At 37.0% G+C, this 20,438-nt stretch overlaps 1 protein-coding gene across 2 annotated transcripts in view; it reads right to left on the reverse strand.

Annotated features, from left to right (window-relative positions):
• The window catches only part of Zw (glucose-6-phosphate 1-dehydrogenase Zw), a 134,752-nt gene that overhangs the window by 14,400 nt on the left and 99,914 nt on the right, over positions 1 to 20,438 (reverse strand). For both annotated transcript variants that reach the window (XM_089107006.1, XM_089107007.1), the window contains exons 8-9: positions 12,846 to 13,051; positions 9,426 to 9,586 (exon numbers count right to left, since the gene is read on the reverse strand). In XM_089107006.1, coding sequence (XP_088963132.1) covers positions 9,426 to 9,586; positions 12,846 to 13,051 — 367 coding nt within the window. The remainder of the gene's footprint in view (positions 1 to 9,425; positions 9,587 to 12,845; positions 13,052 to 20,438) is intronic.

Genomic DNA, 20,438 nt, shown 5'->3' on the forward strand with positions numbered 1-20,438 from the left:
CCCACCTAAAAATTTAGAAAAAAACTGTAAATTTCTATGTCTTTGTGAAATAAAGAACTGAAGTGGAAGATTTTTATTTTCTTTTGAGAAATTAGAATTGAATTGTGTTCTTTGGTAAAATTCCGAAGAGAACTTGAACTTTTTTATCTTCAGTGAAAATTTGGAACAGTATTTTAAATTTTTCATCTCTTCGAGCCAGATCTGAACTAAAGTGAAAAATTTTTATATTATTTGGAAAAATAGAAGTGATCAATGACTAATTTCTTTTTCATTGAGAAAATTCAGAAGAGAACTTGAACTTTCCTTCACTTCGTTGAGAAAATTTTAAATTGAACTAGAACTTTTTATCTTCCATGAAAATATTCACAAGTATGGTATTACTTTTTCTATAATCCACCGAAAAATTTTGAATTGAACTTTAAATTTCTTTATGTCATTGTGAAATAAGGAACTGAAGTGGAATATTTTTATTTTCTCTGGTGAAATTAGAAATGAATTGTGTTCTTTGGTAAAGTTCAGAAGAAAACTTGAACTTTTCTTCACTTCATTGAGAAAATTTTAAATTGAACTAGAACTTTTTATCTTCCGTGAAAATATTCACAAGTATGGTATTACTTTTTCTATCTTCCACCGAAAAATTTAGAATTGAACTTTAAATTTTTTATTGGGGAAATTAGAACTGAATTGTGTTCTTTGGTAAAATTCAGAATAGAACTCGAATATTCACGATCAAAGTATAACTTTTCCTATCTTCTATGAAAAATTTGGAACAGAACTTTAAATTTCTTCATCTCTTTGAGAAAAAAATCTGAACTGAAGTGGAAATTTTTATATTATTTTTGGGAAAAAAGATTTGATCATTAACTTTTTCATTTTCATTGAGAAAATTCAGAATCGGAGTTGAACTTTTCTTCTTCCGGGAAAATATTTGGAACAGAACTTTAATTTTTTTCATCTCTTTGAGAAAGGTCGGAATTGAATTTAAGAAGATTTAGAATTAAAGTGTAACTTTTTATCTTCATGGAAAATAATAACAATCATAGTATAAATTTTCCTATCTTCTATGGAAAAATTTAGAATTGAACTTTAAATTTTTATGTCTTGGTAAACTTAAAAGTGATATGGAAACTGTTTATTTTCTCTGGAGAAATTAGAAATGAATTATGTTCTTTGATAAAATTCAGAAGAGAACAAGAACTTTTCTATCTTCTATGAAAAATTTGGAACAGTATTTTAAATTTTTTCATCTGTTTGAGAAAAATCTGAACTGAAGTGGAAAATTTTTATATTATTTTGGGAAAATAGAAATGATCAATAACTTATTTCATTTTCATTGAGAAAATTCAGAATCGAAGTTGAACTTTTCTTCACTTCTTTGAGAAAATTTTAAATTGAAGTGAAACTTTTTAATCTTCATAGAAAATAATCACAATCATAGTATAACTTTTCCTATCTTCTATGTAGAAATTTAGAACTGAACTTTAAATTTTTTATGTCATGGCGAACTTAAAACTGAAGTGGAAGTTTTTTATTTTCTCTGGAGAAATTAGAATTGAATTGTGTTCTTTGATAAGATTCAGAAGAGAACTTGAATATTCACGATCAAAGTATAACTTTTCCAATATTCTATGAAAAATTTGGAACAGAACTTTAAATTTTTTTCATCTCTATGTGAAAAGTCGGAACTGAATTTAAGAAAATTTAGAATTAAAGTGAAACTTTTTATCTTCTTGGAAAATAATCACTATCATAGTATAACTTTTCCTATCTTCTACAGAAAAATTTAGAATAGAACTTTAAATTTTTTATGTCTTGGTGAACTTAAAACTGAAGTGGAAGCTTTTTATTTTCTCTGGAGAAATTAAAAATGAATTATGTTCGTTGATAAAATTCAGAAGAGAACAAGAACTTTTCTATTTTCTATGAAAAATTTAGAACAGTATTTTAAATTTTTTCATCTGTTTGAGAAAAATCTGAATTGAAGTGGAAAATTTTATATTATTTTGGGAAAATAGAAATGATCAATAACTTATTTCATTTTCATTGAGAAAATTCAGAATCGAAGTTGAACTGTTCTTCTTCCGGGGAAATATTTGGAACAGAACTATAAATTTTTTTATCTCTTTGAGAATGGTCAGAACTGAATTTAAGAAAATTTAGAATTAAAGTGAAATTTTTTATCTTCATAGAAAATAATCACAATCATAGTATAACTTTTCCTATCTTCTACGGAAAAATTTAGAAGTGAACTTTAAATTTTTTATGTCTTGGGACTTTTCTTGTTCCGGGAAAATATGTGGAATAGAACTTTAAATTTGACTCTTTGAGAAAGGTCGGAACGTAAAAAGTTAAAAAATACCATGTTAAAAAATTCAAGAAAGTATTTACAAATTGGGGTGGGGACTCTTTGAGGTTGGAAAATAGGTTTAGGAATGACATTATGAATGGCACTTGTTCAGAAAAGATATAATAAAGCCATAAAAAAGTATTAAAAAAATGGAGAGGGGACTCTTTGGGGGGCCCGGGGAGGGTGTTTGGGGGACCCTTGGGGGAGGGTGTCCCTTCTGTGTCTCAATCAACAAAAAATATTAAAAAAATGGGTAGGGGGAGGGGAGGGGAGGGGAGGAGGGGAGGGGAGGGGAGGGGAGAAGGGGAGGGGGAGGGGGAGGTGACGGTGAGGAGTGGGGAGGAGAGGGAGAGGGAGGGGAGGGTGGGGGGCCCTTTGGGAGCCTGGGGGACCTTTGGGGGCCGGTGGAGGGCCTTTGGGGGTCCTGGAGGCCGGTTGAGAGCCTGGGGGACATTTGGTGACCGGGTGAAGGCCTTTGGGACCCCGGTGGTCTTTTGGGAGCTCGATGTGCCTTTGGGGGGCCTGGGGTGGGCCTTTGAGGGTCTGGGGGTCGGGTGGGAGCCCTGGGAACCTTTGAGTACCGGGGACTTCCTTCGGGGTTGGGGTGGGGGATTGGAACCCTTTGGGGTTGGGGTAGGGGACCTCACAACACTGTTCAATGGAACTTGTGTATTATAACGACCACACTCAAAAATCATCTTTTAAATCATCTTTTAAATCAACGTCTCTAACGGTTTCGCCGAAATAATTCCATAAGCTATCTAAAACCGTTTCGCCCAAATAATCCCTAAAAGTAATTTCATCGTGTTCCTTTTGTTTGGCATCTCAGTGCTTTCACATTTCAAATTTCTAGGAAACCCTTTCCTACGTTAATCTCTTCATCTCATAAATTTTCCTAGCTAAACTATCATGGTTTCGTTAGAATATCAATTTATCTCTCCGACTTAAAGCTCCGTGAAGCCGTATTTAAAAATATAATTTCTATCTCTTTAGACTCCCACATAATTCCAAGATAACAAGTGATGTCATTTATAATTCATGACACTAAAGATGAATGAAGCCCTATTTAAAAATAGAATATTAATTTTTCTCTCTGACCTAAAGAACGTTTATCCCTCAGATCTAAGATTAAAGAAGCCTTAATGTTTCTTAATTCCCCCTTCGTGAAGCAATATTTAAAAATAGTATATTAATTTTTCTCTCTGACCTAAAGAACGTTTATCCCTCAGACCTAAGATTAAAGAAGCCTTAATGTTTCTTAATTCCCCCTTCGCGAAGCCCTATTTAAAAATAGTATATTAATTTTTCTCTCTGATCTAATGAACGTTTATCCCACAGACCTAAGATTAAAGAAGCCTTAATGTTTCTTAATTCCCCCTTCGTAAATCAATAATTTCTCCCATCGATTATGTAAATCACCCCTCATGTCATTACACGTGGCCAAACAACAACAACAACAGATCGATTGACCTTGACCCCCATTAGACTCGATCGATAATCCTTGAATAAATTATGTCCCGTCAGCATTAAACTAAATTGTAGATGGCAGCACGGTGTTCGTTCTGTACCTCCTGACCCCTTTCTACTTACACGCACGTCCTAGTGTGGCGTTCAATTTGCAATTGTGGAAAATATTCAGAGTGCTAATAAAATTAGCCTACGCCAAGTTGAAGTCGGGAAAGACAAATTTTAAACACCAAAAAGACAAACTTTTTAAGCGACAAAAAAAAATGGAGGGCAACTAGGACCCCTCCCCCGCCCCTTTTTTCCCAAAATCGCCCGGTCAAAATTTTGAGATAGCCATTTTGTTCATTGTAGTTGAAAGGCCCAATAGCTATGCCTTTGGATATAACACGGTATAACATTTTGGGGTATATTTTGGGTATATGCATTTGGGGATTACAGAGCCTTGACTTGATTCTTTCAGGAGTAGAAAGAACGGCACCCACAAGTAGTTTGTCATCATACTTGGAAGAATAAGCCACTAAACACAACCCATCAAACAGATGAAATGAGCTGATATGTTCTTTAAAACATCTGGAGGAAACAGCTAGAATTAACCGCACCCAAGAATAGGGTACCAACAGCCGTCTGTGCATGGAAGGCAAAACAACATAAAACAAGCGAATCTTCCGAAGCTGATATCCAACAAAGAATACAGAAAGCGCAGACGGTCTTCGATTCCCTTCAGAAACGCATATGGAATCTTCAAGACGTCAGTGTCCGAGTAAAAGTTCGAATTTACATGGTGCTAGTCCATATCGTTCTCCTCTACGGATGAGAAACATGGTCGGTAAAGTTACAGCATAAGAATACACTGAAGGTGTTTGAGCATACCTCTCAGCAAAGAATTCTCAGAATACAACTACGTAACCATATCTCCAACACGCATTTACGTCACATATGTAATACGCAGAGGGATGTTGCGCTCGCTATTAAAGAACGCCGGAGTTGGGTAACACAAGAAGCCACCAAATTTCTGCTTCACCAAATACTTGTAATCGAGCCTGTTAGCTCATAGAACAGACACAAAGGAGGACAGAGGAAGAGCTGATGGAACCTATCTAATTCAGATCTTGAGCTATGGGGGAGGGGGGGGGGGTCAGAAATTTTGGTCACAGATGGTCAAGTCAATGGTTCGTATTTGTAAATGAGCTTGTAGAACATCGCTCAACATGGTCCAAGGAGGTCACAAAAGATCATCGATGCCGCGCGAGGTGATTTCATCTATTCCAGCCACAAGTACAAGCAGGTGACTATAAGTAACTCGTTCCTAAAACTTGTACGTAAACTTGTGAAACTTGTAACCGAAGTATTTTTTAGATATCAGAGAGAACCAGTTTCAATTAAAGTCACCCACAAGTAGGGTGGCGACGGCCACCTGGGATTGGAAGGCAAAGGAACATGACAAAACCACACGAAACTGATAAACAATTCTTTTAAATATCCAGAAGAATCAGTTTTAATTAAAGGCACCCGCGAGTAGGGTGGCAGCTGGTCCCCCATGTTTGAAGTGCTAAACACTAAACACACTCCACCAAATAGAAAGCTGAGCTGAGGTATTATTTTGAACATCAGGAAACAGTTTTAAATAACGGGACCCAGAAGCAGGGTATTAGCTTATTCCCAACATATGGAACGATAAGTCACTAAACGATGGATGTAGCCATGATTATGGATATGTAGTCATGAATAGGGTTAAGGTCTCACGGAGTTTGAGTATCTTTCGAAAACTCAGACATACATTTCCTGGATCTATTCTGAAGCTTCTTTTTTTGCTGCCTTGTCCAGTCATATGTTTTGTATTGCCCCATTGTATGGATGTCTACCTTTTCTTCTACACTGCGATCACTTTCTGTCTTGCATAATAAAGCACGGCGTCTGGTAATAGACACTAACCATTCCTCACCTAAACCGCTCTTAAAAATACAGTCTATTTACATTCTTTCTTGTGCTTCTTTTGTCTTTAATCAGCTTCAGCTCCATATAGCCTTCGTTCTTCATTTAATATCTGCATTCCTCTTACCCCTACTATACGGTCGGATTTCAATGCCCTCATTGCTTGTCAACAGGTCTGGACTTCCCTACCTTCTTCAGTACAGAGATGCCCCTCGTTTGGGACTTTTAAAATGATTATTAAGGACCATTTAGTTAAGAATCAAATAGAATAGCATTTTTTTCCCTCTGAGGAGTTGATGTCCCCTGAGTGTTTATTTCATGGTGCATGGTTGTCTTCTCTGAGTTTAGGCTCCTAGGCCTCATGTATGTTCTCTTCAACCTTATGTTAAACTGTTTTTTTTTTCACTATTTCACTACTTAAGTGCTTTTTTTCATTACTTAAATAGGGTTTTGCTAGAAGTTACGGAAGTTGAACCAGATAGTCATCTAACTTAGGCTTCCGTAATATTTTTTACTGTAGTGATCCCCTCCCCCCTCGCGTGTTAGCAATTCAATATACAGTAGTAATTCGATAAGGATATTACAAGTGACATTGACTGCTGCAATAGTTTATGTATATTACTGTAGGTCTCACAGTCTAGAGTAATATACAGTAAAATCTACAGTAATAATGTCTTCTTTGTAGTTCTATGGTAGCGTTGTCCGACATTATGGGGGTTCGACCAGTATAGAATTTCTAGTGTATCTAACCTTCATAAATTGTGTTACTTTGATTTAATATTGATATTCGATTTGATATTAGATGGCAAATTATTTATGCAGAATTGATAAATTTTCGAAACTTTTAGAGTGTACATTTATAAGCTAGTACTTCTTAAATAGACGTACTTAATTTATTATAATACTTTAATAATAGACGTTCTTTAATTATCAGTCACATTATCGTTATTTAAGCCAAAAATAATTTTCTTAGGTAAATTTATTGTTTTGCCAGCGTATATTTTATTTATTTTTTTAGTTGTTGCTTATATTGATTTTGTTGTTGTTGCATACCCCTTGTATCCCTGGCCATGGAGCCTTTCGAGGGGTAATTAGAGTATTGTATTTCAAATCTATATTTATTCGTGAATAAGCTTACTTACTTACTTGAACGCACTCCATCAAACAGATAGACTGAGCTGAAGCGTCCTTTCAATCATCTGAATGGAGCAGTTTTAAATAACTGCACCCACAAGTCAAGTGGCAACTAACCCGCCAAGTTTCGGGGGCTAAACCACTAAACACACCACAGCATAGTGGCAGATCCAGGGGGAGGGCGAGGGGGGCCCGCGCCTCCCTAACGTAGTCTGAAGTAGTGTAATTTATTTGATTAACGCAAGTTTGCGTTAAATAAACTTGCTCCTAACGCAAGTTAATCGGATCAACCTATTTTGCAACCCCCCCCCCCTAAAAAACAATCCTGGATCTGCCCCTGCCGCACCAAATAATCAAATTGAGACGAAGAGTTATTTTAAACATTTTTAAGAAGTAGTTTAAGATTCACAAAACAAATGTGCTCAAACCTCAGGACAAATTTGGATACAGACTCAAATAATGCTCAAATTATCCTGATCAAAAGCATTGGGTACTTTGGTATTCTAGGATGTATAATCTAAAAATTAAGCTCATTGGTGACATTTTTTTTCTGTAGTAATAAAGTAAAAGTAAGAAGTTGATGTCAAAAACTCAGAGAAAGAAGATCAGATATTATAAAAAATCCCCACAAAGTTGAAAAGACTTGATGAAAGCCAACAATTTGCTGATTTTTCAAAAAAATCGAAAAGTTTATCATTCTTGATTGAAGAAGATTCCACGAAAATCACGGGCGATTGAACAGTTCATTTAGACATAGGAAGTTCATGTAAACTAAAAATTACAATCGGGCATCGTAGTTCAGAAACACATAGATAACTATGTCAATTTCAAAACATGCAAAGTTCAGATTAAGAAAAAAAGTTTTTCAAAGAGAAGTAAATAGAAATAATAGAATCTGAAACATGTGGGAATAAATTAATTTACAATCAATCAATAAATGAAATACTGAATAAATGAAATACTGAATAAATGGAATACTGATGTTATAACTTTTGTGACTTACATAATTATCCACCTACATATCTAGCAGAAATTAAGATCAATAATAAAGTTAAACTTAAAACAAATAAAAGAGTTGGTTTGAATAGAAATTGGGAGATACCACCCCCAAAAAGGGTGATAAAATGTATCATTGAGCTAAATTACAAACAGCTTTTGTCGATAAAACATACAGCTTAAAAGCAAAAGGACGAATATGGACTTGGACTCGGTGGCTGATAGAATAATTTAATTGGAAAATAAAAAAAAACCTCTTATTTTTGCTGTTTTGCTTATTATTTGCTTATATTATATTGCTTTTATTATTATATTATATTGCTTATTATTTGCTTTCTAGCATGCAATTTAATCTCTTTCACACGAAATCTGTTATTTTTATCTTGATTTTTTGTTCTCTGTTTGTGTACATAACTTGTTGTTTGTCTTCAACTCAATTTTTTCTCTTTTCTGTATTTTATTTGTTGTATTTTCTGTTATGTACACCAATTACTATATAAAAGGTTTGTCAACAAATGAATAAATCCAAATATTTGCAAAACAGAAAAATAATACATTTTGAAAAAAAAAAAAACAGAAAATAAATATGGTTAGAAACAAAAAAGATATGATACTATGGGCCAGTCTTATTGATAGAACGTGCTGAGCTTAGAAATATTTTGTGGAAGAAAAATATAATTTCTGAGACCACATTGGTTAATCATGACAGAACGAAAAAAATCGCAAAGAAGAGAGAAACGAGAATAATAACAGCCAGTGAATAACCAAAGAAAACTATGCAGATATTTCAGTCGAGACCTCGGCTCAACCGTCCTCAGTGCAGAATAATAATAATAATAAAAATACATATAAAAGTCTAAAGGACAATATAAAAAATAAACCTCAAATAAACACTGAAACTAAAATAAGGACCCTTTCTAAGGAAAGATGAAAGGGTAACTGAATAGAAAATACATTACTGAATGACATTTCACAATTTGATTTTATGTAAAGCATTCTTTAAGGTTATTACCAGGTATGGCATTATCAGAGATTCTATTAGTTAGCGAAATATAAGTAATAAGGGTTTTTATTTAAATCAAATAAATAAATCAACCACCAGAAGCAACCTTGTTTAGGTTATACAGCCTTCAAAAAAAACCCTGATATATACATCGCTATCAACAACGTAAATCAATAAATAAATAAAAAAGAAAAGAGAGAAAAAAAAAGCATGGCACAACATCCTTCAACTTAGTGCAACTCCTAAAATATTAAACAAACTATAACTAATTATCACCGTTCTCTCACTACCACCCTCACACAACCACAATAAAAAATAACCAAAATACAACTTATACTCGGCGATTTTTGTGAATGGATATAAAGACGACCGGAATTAATAAATTGATAATAAATTGGGCTTCGAAAAACAATTTTGTTTTGTTCTGACGAAAGGATAATCACATAACGCCTTTTGAATTATCAAAGAAAAAGTTTACATGATAATATTAGAACAATTCGAAGGTTTTACGTTTGAGTAATATACGCTTTGTAGAGATTTACTCACACATAGGAAATCGGCTTGATTTTCTCCTTTTCAATTTTATGGAGAAGTGGCGTAAAAATCCTCCAGGCTTCAGCTAACTCGTCAGTTCTGACGAAATGCATCTGAGATCCACAAAAAACATCCAAAATCAAACGTTCATAAGCGTCAGGCATCTTTACATCCTGCAAGAATGTTTGCATTTTAAAATGAGCAAATTAGCAATCCGTATGGACATAAAAATATATTAGTTATACTCGTTGCAGCGTAGGAGGAGGTCCTCCACCGATATCAGAATGGGAAGGAAATATCGGGAAATCAACATGCTGCCTAAAATGAATTTTCTTTGTTTTAACCCGAGAACACAGAAAGCTTCACACAAGTTTCAAGCGTCAAACACACACAAGTTTCATAATAAATCTTTTAACGCTAAATTCCAAATAGCACTTCCAAAAATCGATTTGTCTAGAAAGGTGTTTTTCTATAGCTTTGAAGCATGGGCGCTCCAAAAAACGGAAGAAGATTTGCTAGATGTTTTCCACAGAAATTGCCTACGGATTGTTTTGGGTATCCGGCTGAATGACCGTATTTCAATCAGTAGGCTGTCAATTCCGCTTTCTAGGGCTATAAAGACAGAAAGGTTGAGATAGCTAGGGCACGTTCTGCGGATGAAGGATGACAGATTGCCGAAGATTGTCCTTTTCTGCCAACCGTTTAGGACTAAACGGAAAGCATGTCGTCGGCGGTTGGGGTAGTAAAATTTCGTAAAGAAAGATTTGGGAAATGATTGGAAAGGAAGGGAAATGGGAACTTCCTGGGATAGATTGGAAAACATTAGAAAGAAAGGGAAATGGGAACATCCTGAGAAAGTGTAAAGAGGGAGTTTTTGAATAGATTGGGACGGAGGATTACCAGTCTTGGCCTCAGGCGGCTTGGTGCTGCAGTATTTTTAATAGTAGTAGCATAGATGTTTTTCTAGCACCCTCAGTTTTTGTGCGGCCTTTTTTTTATTTGTTTTGTCTGATACAACAGATGAAGCATCAAGAGCAAATTTCTATGAAAAAGCTGGGCGCAGTAGAAAATATCTGATGTCGTCTCCAAATTTAGAAAAAAATTGATATAAAGACTTTCCTAGACAATGATACAGCTATTTTTTTTATTCATAAGCAATATAAATGTCCTAAAAACCAGAAATATTTATTTAAAAGAAACTGAACTGGGGAGCTATAGGAAAAAAGCGGCTCCAATTGCAATTTTATCCTATAACTTTTTTCTCTGTAAGTCCCTGTAAAAAAACAGATGAAGTAAAAAAAAACAAAAAAAAAAAACTGTTTTTCAGCCTATAACTCCAAAAACCTTTAAATACACACCTGAAAAGAAATTAATATCATTACTAATATCGTTGTTAATTATTGCTAGTATAATTGTTAATTATGACGTTGAGTTCCAGTATGATTGATACCTGAGTCAGTTTTATGAAGGAAATTTAGCTCAATTTCTCAATATTCTGCGCCCAGGTCATATGCATGGGGTGGGGGGTGGGGGGGGGGCTGTTACTGGGTTTGATCCCCCCCCTGAAATTTTTGTCCGACTCGTGAAAACCTAACAGAAATCCACACAAACAAGTTTTTGTTGTGTTTTTTTGTACCCTCCCCCCTTAGGGGACGCAACTTCCTATGAGGGGACAACTGCCCTCTCTAGACCCCAGTTTGCTCCCTCAAACCCCACTCAGCCACCCAGCTGATATTTAGTTTCGACCAAAATCTTGTCAAAATTAAGATAAGGCTCCAGAATTCAAGCACCCAGAGAAATCAGTTTTCTTTAGTAGCCTTTATGGTACTGTACGGCCCATTTTTCATCTTTTACTCTCATTTTCACTTGAATTGGAAAAATTTGCTCAAACTCTTCCCTCCCCCCAAATCAGGATTTTGACAAAATTACGTCACTGCCCCCTCTCCCCCGCCAAACAAAATTCCTGGATACGTACTTGTTCTGCATGTTCTATTATTTTTTTTCTCAAGTCTTAGAAATGTAGCCGCTATCCTTACATCTCAAATATTTTACATTGTGCTAAAATACAAACTTTTTGGATTAATCAGCTGTCAGCTGCTGATTAATCAGTTGGATTGATCAGCTGTCAGCTGCTGATAATCATTTGGATTAATCAGCAAATCAGCTACTCTTAACTTTGTTGCTTTTCTTAAATTGGGCTGGTTAACCTTTCCTTTTTGTTATCCGTCAAAGGCACGGAATTAATTTCGACAGATCCAAAACTTCAGTTAAAATTTTTAGATTTAGAAATGCACTCTTTTGGGGTTTTAGCCCCTCCTGGAAAGATCTTTTAAATGACCACCCCGTAAAATTTAGGCCAAAATTACGGTATGACTGAATTTTGACATTTTAATTACAGCTGAGAAATATTCAAACCGCAAATGAAAATCTACGACGGAGATCCTACACTAGTTATTTATAAAGAAACGCTTGGCAAGATTAAGTTGACCATATTTTACGGTACTTTTTCTGAATTCATACTTTTAACCTTTATTTATTATACCTTCCTTTTTCACCTTCTTCAGGTTCATGTACATCACAAGATACTATATGACTATACTATATTATTTCATATACAATGTTCTATACATGTATTATAGGAAGGTTATTATATTATGTATAATTATATATATATATATATATATATATATATATATATATATATATATATATATATATATATATATATATATAATATATTATATATAATAATGTAGATATTATATATATTATTATATATTACTATATTAAATATAATACAGACACTATATTATAAAGAAGGATTGAAAGGAATTTAGCCAAATAAACATTTTTCCAAACTTCATTCCAAAACTTTGGTCGGTAAAAGCACAAGCATTGGACTGTACATTTGAACAAAACTTTTTTATTTCTAACTTGTTAGAAACAAGAAGAAAATGAAACTAGAAACAAGAATAAAAAGAAAAAAGAAGAAGAAACAGTGAAAGTGAATAGAAACAAGAAGAAAATGAAACCTAGAATAAACATTAATCATTATAGTTAATATAACACTATTTTGATAAAATATCATCTGACACATTCAATCTCATTTTAATTTTTTTTTTTTTTAAGGCCTCCGTGAATGTAAACGCTCGACAGGACACGGGCTGCGTAAACGCTAGATGTTCTTGTCTGTTAACTTTTTTATTCTAACTTTTCTCTCTTTGGAGTAGCTTTCAATGTATACGGCTGAAGATCCATGATACCTGTCTGACATTTTCATAGTGCAGCACTGACACAAATTCTGTTAAACATAAATTTTACTCAAATTCATTCCAACATTTTGCTAAATAAAAACACCAACATTGAATCGTGCAATCAGAAACAATTTTCCATATTTAACTATTTTTTGTTTTACATCTTTGGTTAGCTTACCTTATACCTGGTGCCATAGGTTAAATCTAGCTCAGTTTCTTCAATATCAAAAGACATCCCAGGTGATTTGGTCATCATTTTGATATAGACAGCTTCACCAGGCTGTACTCGAATGACCAGCTCATTGCGTTTAGCTTGACGACCAAAAATATCCCCGGGTACATCACGATACTGAATTCTAATTTCTGCTTTCCTCTCGTTTAAAGCTAAAAGAACACAGGCAACGCATTAATACTAAGATGATATTCAATGGATAAATTTAGGGTTTTGGGCATAAGCTGGCTTTATCATAGAAAAGGGTGCGTTTTCTCGGCAAGTATTTAAAATTTGTAAAACATGAACATTCAAACAAAACAATTTGTTGCATCGAGCCATTTGTATTTCAACAAACTCAGCACAAGAAATATCCAGTGTTGTTGAATCAAATTTAGAAACTTAAATAAGTAAGTAAAAGTAAGTATGACGGCATTAGACCCTTCCAAACTGATGGTGCTGATATCCCTTTCGTGGCTATTCAGCCAGAAATTGAATTGGGGCAGGGGAGAAGCCATTCTGTGCTTTCGCACACCTTTTTTGCTTACCTTCTCCAGATTTATCGAGGTACCCATTTAGAGCTGGATCGACTCTGGATGAGCTTATAGAGTCACACCAATGACCCGCATCCCGAACCCAAACCAAAAAACTGGCCACGCCAGGGATCGAACACGTGCCCCTTGGACAAAGAATTCTCAACCCAGGGCACGTCCACTTAGCCAGTACGGCATTTAAAACATAAATAAGCCAGCATAAGAACGCCCGAGCGTTAATCTAGAAAGAGTGCCAATGTCGATAATTTGCAAAGGGCATAAGCCCCTGTCGACTAATTCCGTAGCTTTCAGCTTGGAGAACGCCATATCTTTCCAGTCCTTAATAGCCAAGCAACAAGCCCGCCAAAAAACACTCAAAACAAGTGTTTCTAAAAATAAGGTCAAAAATTTGCATAAAACTACTACTACTACTAACAACAACTCACCGCAGCACCAAGCCACCTGAGGCCAACAAAGCTACGCACGCTCATCCTCCACCCCAATCTATTCAAAGCCTCCCTCTTTACACCCGCCCACGAAATTCCCAATTCCTTTAAATCTTTCTTTATGACGTCCTCCCACCCTAGACGGGGACGACCTGCTTTCCGTTTAGCCCTAGACGGTTGGCTGAAAAGAACAATCTTCGGCAATCTGTCATCCTTCATCCGCACAACGTGCCCTAGCCACCTCAACCCTTCTTTCATTATAGCCCTAGAGAGCGGTGTTGAACCACATTTTTCGTATAGCATATTGTTTGAAATACGGTCAGTCAGCCGGGTACCCAGAACAATCCTTAAGCAATTTCTCTAGAAAACATCTAGCAAATCTTTATCCGATTTTCGGAGCGTCCATGTTTCAGAGCCATATTTGACCGCTGTCATCACTGTAGCTTCTAATATTCTAATCTTAGTTTGCAGACTTAACTTCCTATTCTTCCAGACTTTTTTTTAACTGTGAAAAAACACCCTGAGCCTTGGCTATTCTACTTTTACATAAAACTAGCCCGTTTAAATAAAAATACAATCGTTTCAGCCTGAAAATCACTTCGTCTTTCCAGCCCTTCATATAATCAAGGAGCAAGCCAGCGTAAGAATTTTCAAAACAAGCGTTAAACTTGGCACAAAATTTGGCACAAAATATTGCACAATAAATAGTTGTGCAATACCACACAGTTTGATAATTTATACGTTGCTACTGTGTCCTAATGCTCATTACCCAGGAACTACATGACATTTTATTTTATAATGATATTTTATTTTTATTCTAGACAGACAAGGTAAGCATTGGTGAATCTATTCGGGGTCATAGCTAAACCTAGCAATATCTGGGATAAGGATGGAAAGATATAAATAACGACGGAGACCACACTGCCTTTGAATCCTGGAAGTTCAACCAGAGTTCTGGTTGAACTTCACTGGAACAATGATGCTAGAATTGTCTTGAAAATATTTTACTTTTAAAGATTGCATTTTAATGTGAGTTCTTTTGTATCGTTTTTTTTTCATTTGTTTTGCTGAGGACGACCCTTGGATACAGGTTCGAAATATTCACTTAAAGTTGCGCTCCAGTGTCTTATATAAAAACTGCCCCTTTTGTTCTGCTTATTGTTTATGATGGAAAGATTAGTTCATTCTGCTTAGCTTGATGACCAAAAACACCACTAGACACATCAAAATAATGATTTGTAATTTCTGCTCTCAACCCGTTTAAAGCTAACAGAAGAAATTGATTAACATCAGTACGACAAAACGTAAGAGGGAGAGAGAGTCAGAGAGAGAGAAAAAAACGAGAGAGAAAGAGAGACATAGAGAGAGAGAAAGCAAGAGAGACATAGAGAGAGAGAGAGAGAGAGAGAGAGAGAGAGAGAGAGAGAGAGAGAGAGAGAGAGAGAGAGAGAGAGAGAGAGAGAGAGAGACAGAGAGAGACAGAGAGATATAGAATGATATATAGAGAGATAGAGAGAGAGAGAGAGAGAGAGAGAGAGAGAGAGAGAGAGAGAGAGAGAGAGAGAGAAAGAATAAATCAATAAATATTGGTATGACAAAAGGGGAGAAACAGAAAGAAAGAGTGAGTGAGAGAGAAAGGGAAACAGAAAACGGGAAAAAATAAATTATCGAAAATCTAAAAATACAGTTTTTTTCTCTTTCTACGGTATTAAAAGGTTAAAAACAAAAGATATGAAACTGTGCATTACAATACACCTAATTTTCTTTGCCCTATTCGTCACTATTTTTTGCGGTCGCTTTTTAATTTCACATAATCGTAGTCCAGTCGAACAGCCCATAAAAAAAACCTAAAAATTATTTCGCAAACAGTATTATTGCTTCAAGGCGATTTAAAAATTTGATTCAAAGAAATGTGCGACAAAGAAAAAATGTATAACAACAATCTACGGCGCGTATAAACAATAATAAAAGAACACACGTCAATATTTCTATTTTAGCTCACATTAACTCGTACGTTTTTTCTGACTACAATCGTTGTGTTAATTATATTGCCGCGCAGGGTTCATTTAGACTGAAATAATGTACCAGCTACCTGTGGGCTATTACTTCAGCAAGAATATTTTATTGGCACTTTTAATAAGCTTTTTTCGATACATCTTCGTCAGTCATCAGTAGATTGTTCGGGACGAGAGGGAGGGGACCTGTCGGGTAAATAAACTTCCCAGGAAATACATATGGATGCTCAGTGAGGCGTTCGCACCTGGTCCCATAGCAACAATAACAAACGGGTGACTGTAATTTTAATCGTTGCTAGCGGGTGGTTCACAAACGCTTTGGGGCAATTAAAAATTAAATGTTGATATTTTGTTGTATGGAAATTGAGTATTTTCAAATCTCACTCGGTGCACTTTACAATGACAGTTGATCATTTTCACAATGACAGTTGATACAATCACAATGACAATTTTTCTTGAATTTCAGTAGGCTTTGAACCACACTATCTTTATCTAAAGCGAAAACCATGTTTTTAGGTAGAGGTAGCTGGTAGAGTAACCATATTATATTACCATCACTGGTAATTTTCAGGCAAGGAAAAAGCTTTCATCATTTATGTGCGAAAAGCTGAATGGTATTTAAAGAAGTATTTAGTGGACCTATTGACTTTCAGATAGTCTTACGTACTTCTACAACCTTACCAAAAATTCAACAGTGAAAAAACAAATTTAAACTTCAGAAATAATAGACGTCATATGGTCCATAGGGAGGGGCAAAGGACACTTGTAAAGAAACTTAAAATTAGCCTAGAATAGAACACACTTTCACTGGGGCCATACACACAGGTCCATACGCATATTTTTCCATCCCTACTCACCTAACCGAAGAACCAACAAAGCTTGACTTACTTACTGTCTTAAATCTGTTGCTAGGTGCTGCTCGGCGTAAAGAGTGACACTCACTTCCTCTCTCCACTTCGGGCCATGGCGACCGATTTTGCTTCCTCAAGTCTGGTTTGCAATCGTTAGGAACCCGAAACAGCAATCGTATCATCGTTTCTTTGGCGTACTACGGGACCACTTCCAGCCGGCTTTGATAGGGTGGAAGTTTAATTGATCTTTGCGGGTAGGTGGTGAGGCATTCGAAGCAGTTTCTCGTACCATCGAAGAGTTCGATCGGCTATTTTGACAGAAAATTGTGACTACTTTGTGAGCTGATGCAATTCCTTGCTGCTGACGAAGTCGAATCAACGCAGACCTTCAACCTTTCCCATGCTCTTTGACCGGAATACATCGATGGTCTTAAAAGTTTCAGCTAGTGTTTGCCAGGTCGTAGCTCCGTAAAGAATCACAGAGCCAAGGAGAGCGTTGAAAATATGCAGCTTTGTTGCACCGCTGATGTGGGTTTTTCACCAATTGTAGCGGTTCAGTTTGTTTATGGCAGAAGACACCTTTGATATTTCCGGTTTCAGCTCAAAAAGATGAGTCATCTGAGAAATTATGGAGCCCAGGTAGGTACACTTTTGACCAACTTCGAAGGTAGTGGTGTTATCCAGGTTAACTGAAGAGCCAGAAGCAGGAGCAGATGTGTCAAGTTTATCTGTAGTCCAACTTTTGCCGCTTAATCTCGTAAATTCGAAGCGTTTCCAGCAGTTGCTCCATAAAGTCCACCTTACCTTCCTTAGACCTTAGCTCCTCCTGTACCTCCAGAGGCACACAGGGCGTCCGTTAACAGCCTCCAGTCATCCCGCAAATGAGCTGCGGCGTAAATGTCCTCCCACTCTGGTATTAAGGATGCGTGAAGGGCTCTCCTGTCCCGCTCCTATGTCCTGTGAAGCGTGTTTTTGGGCCTTCCTCGCCGACGCGTGCCGTCTGGTTGCCACTGGACGATCATATTCGGTAGTCTCGATCTTGGCATACGGATAACACGGCCAAGATAGCGCTATCTTCGTTGCCTGACTACATCAGCGACATCAGGCTGGTTTGTGTAGTGGCGAATTTCCATGTTTGTTATCCTATCCTTCCAGTTAATGTTTAGGATACGTCGAAGACAGTTGTTTTCATATGCAGTGAGTTGTTTTTACTGCTCACCGGTGAGTTTTAAAAAATACATAACATAGTTCAATATCGAAAGGACGTCGCTTCTGAAAAGGCGAAGTTTTAGCTGAAGTTAGTACTTCGCTGATCTCCAGACTGGTCGAAGTCGTTGAAATGCCGAGCTTGCCAGGACTATTCGTGTTCGCAGTTCTTTTTCGGAGTCGCCACTAGACGAGACGGTGCTGCCAAGATATCGGAAGTCAGTGACTTGCTCTATGCTTTCAGTCCCTAGCTGGATATTCATCGGTGAGTTAGTGGTTGACATCGCTTTGGTTTTGGGGCGTTGATATGTAACCCAAACTGCTCCGCTCTTTCGGCTAACTTGCATAAAAAGTCCTGAAGTTTGCTTTTGTCTTTCTCTATCAATCCAACATCGTCTGCAAAGTCGAGATCTTGGACTAGTGTGCCTGCAATTTCGATCCAATATCCATCAATTTGCCTGATATGTAGTCCTCTATGAGAATAAAGAGGAATGGAGACAATACGCATCCTTTTTTGACGCTTGTCATCACTTTAAAATATCTTTTATTTCCTTTGGAGGTTCTCACGCAGCATTCCGTGTCTTCGTACATGGTTACGATAAGGCAAACCAGCTTCTCAGGAAAACTGTAGAAGATCAGGTTCCTCCATAGTTTTGAATGGTCTATGGAGTCGAACGCTTTTTCAAAATCGACGAACAATAGATATAGACGCTATTTCCATTCGTTTGATTCTTCAAGCATGGCCCGCAGTGTGAATATCAGATCGGCGCAAGATCTTTTTGGTCGGAAACCATGTTGCTCCTCGCGTAAATGCGGGTCTAAGGCAGCTTGAAGTCTTGTCATGATGATTATGCAGAAGAGTTTTCCGGGTATCGAGAGGAGGTTGATGCCTCTGTAAGTGCCACAGACTGTCGCGTCTCCATTTTTGAACAGTTTAATAATGGTTCCTGCTCTCCAGTCCTTTGGGACTTTTTCTTTTTGCCAGAGGAGTGAAAAGAAGCCTAGCCACACTGAAAGGGACCTGCGGATCAATAGTTTGACCATTTCTCCAGATATACAGTCACTACCTGGAGATTTTCCATTCTTCAGCTTTTTCGAGGCTGAAAGGATCTCGTCCGCCGTTGGCTCGTTTTCATTAATGAGAAGATCCAAAAATGGGCTGTCCGGAATATCTGGTGGAACAGAAGGGGATGGGCGATTGAGAAGGTTTTCGAAGTAATCCGCACATCTATTTTTTCGGTCATCTGGATCGGTTAGCAGTCTTCCGTTTTCCCCTTTTACTGATCCATCTTGTGCGTTGGTCTTCCCAACGATTTCTTTAGTTAGGCGGTACACAGCTCTTGCGTCACCACGTCGGGCTGCTTCTTCTGCCATTCTTGCTTTCTCATTGAGCGTTTGTATGATCTAGCACTTTTCTTCACTTCTCTGTCGGCTTCTTTATAAGCTTTGTCTTTCATGACATCAGCAGAGAGATAATTACTGTGCGTGCTCTGTTTTATTTTCTTGCGGTTTTCGATCAAGTCCCATGTCTTCTGGGATATCCACTGTTCCTTTATTGACTTTCTAAAGCCAAGAACTTTTTCATCAGTTTCTGTTTAGTTCTGTTCTATACTCGTCCAAGCTTCTTCCATGTCTTGTGGTATATCAGCAAGTGCCTCGAATCTGTTCGAGAGTTTGATGTTAAATTGTCTCCTAACATTCTTGTCTCTGAGATTCTCCACGTCAAAATTGCTTGGTAGTTTTGTTGGTTGTCGGGATCTGTTGGAGCGGAGTTTCAACTTGAGTGTCGCTACAAGAAGTTCATGATCCGACCCAACGTCCGCACTTCTGTAACTCCTCACGTCTTTCAGACTAGTTCTCCACCGTCGTCGGATTAGAAAGTGGTCAATCTGGTTTTTGACAGTTTTTTCTGGGGATGTCCATGTATACTTATGGATATCTTTGTGCTCAAATAATGTACCTCCTATCAACAGCTCGTTTGAAATGGCAAAGCTGACTAGTCTTGCACCATTTTCGTTGATAGTTCCAAGCCCGTGATGTCCCAACACCTCGGGGCAGTATGATCTGTCCTGACCAACTTTCGCATTTAGGTCGCCTGCCAAGCAAGCGACGTCATGGAGAGGGATGGAGTCTAGGACGGACTGGAGGGTTTCATAAAAAACGTCTTTCGAGGTTTCATCGGCATCATTTGTTGGTGCATAGCATATGACTAGCGACAGCTATGCGTGTTTAGATGCAAATCGTGTATACAGGATTCTCTCGTTAATCGGTTTCAACGAGCAGAGAGACTTTGTTGCATTTGGGTTCAATATAGCTGCGACTCCGGCTGCATGTCTGTCCGTTTTTCCGCTGTACAGAACTGTATAAGTCATGTTACTGTTTTGAGCTTCTTTTCTCCACAGCCTTTCCATCGTGCTTCGGCCACTGCGACGATGTCTAGCCGAAAGTTTTCGCACTCTTGTAGATCTTGTTCAGTTTTTGAAAGGGCCGACATGATCCTTCCGTTCCA

This window comes from Artemia sp. Qi Xiang Cuo, chromosome 21 (genome assembly GCF_049724085.1).
Source record: "Artemia sp. Qi Xiang Cuo chromosome 21, ASM4972408v1, whole genome shotgun sequence".
In the NCBI taxonomy this organism is placed as follows: Eukaryota; Metazoa; Arthropoda; class Branchiopoda; order Anostraca; family Artemiidae; genus Artemia; species Artemia sp. Qi Xiang Cuo.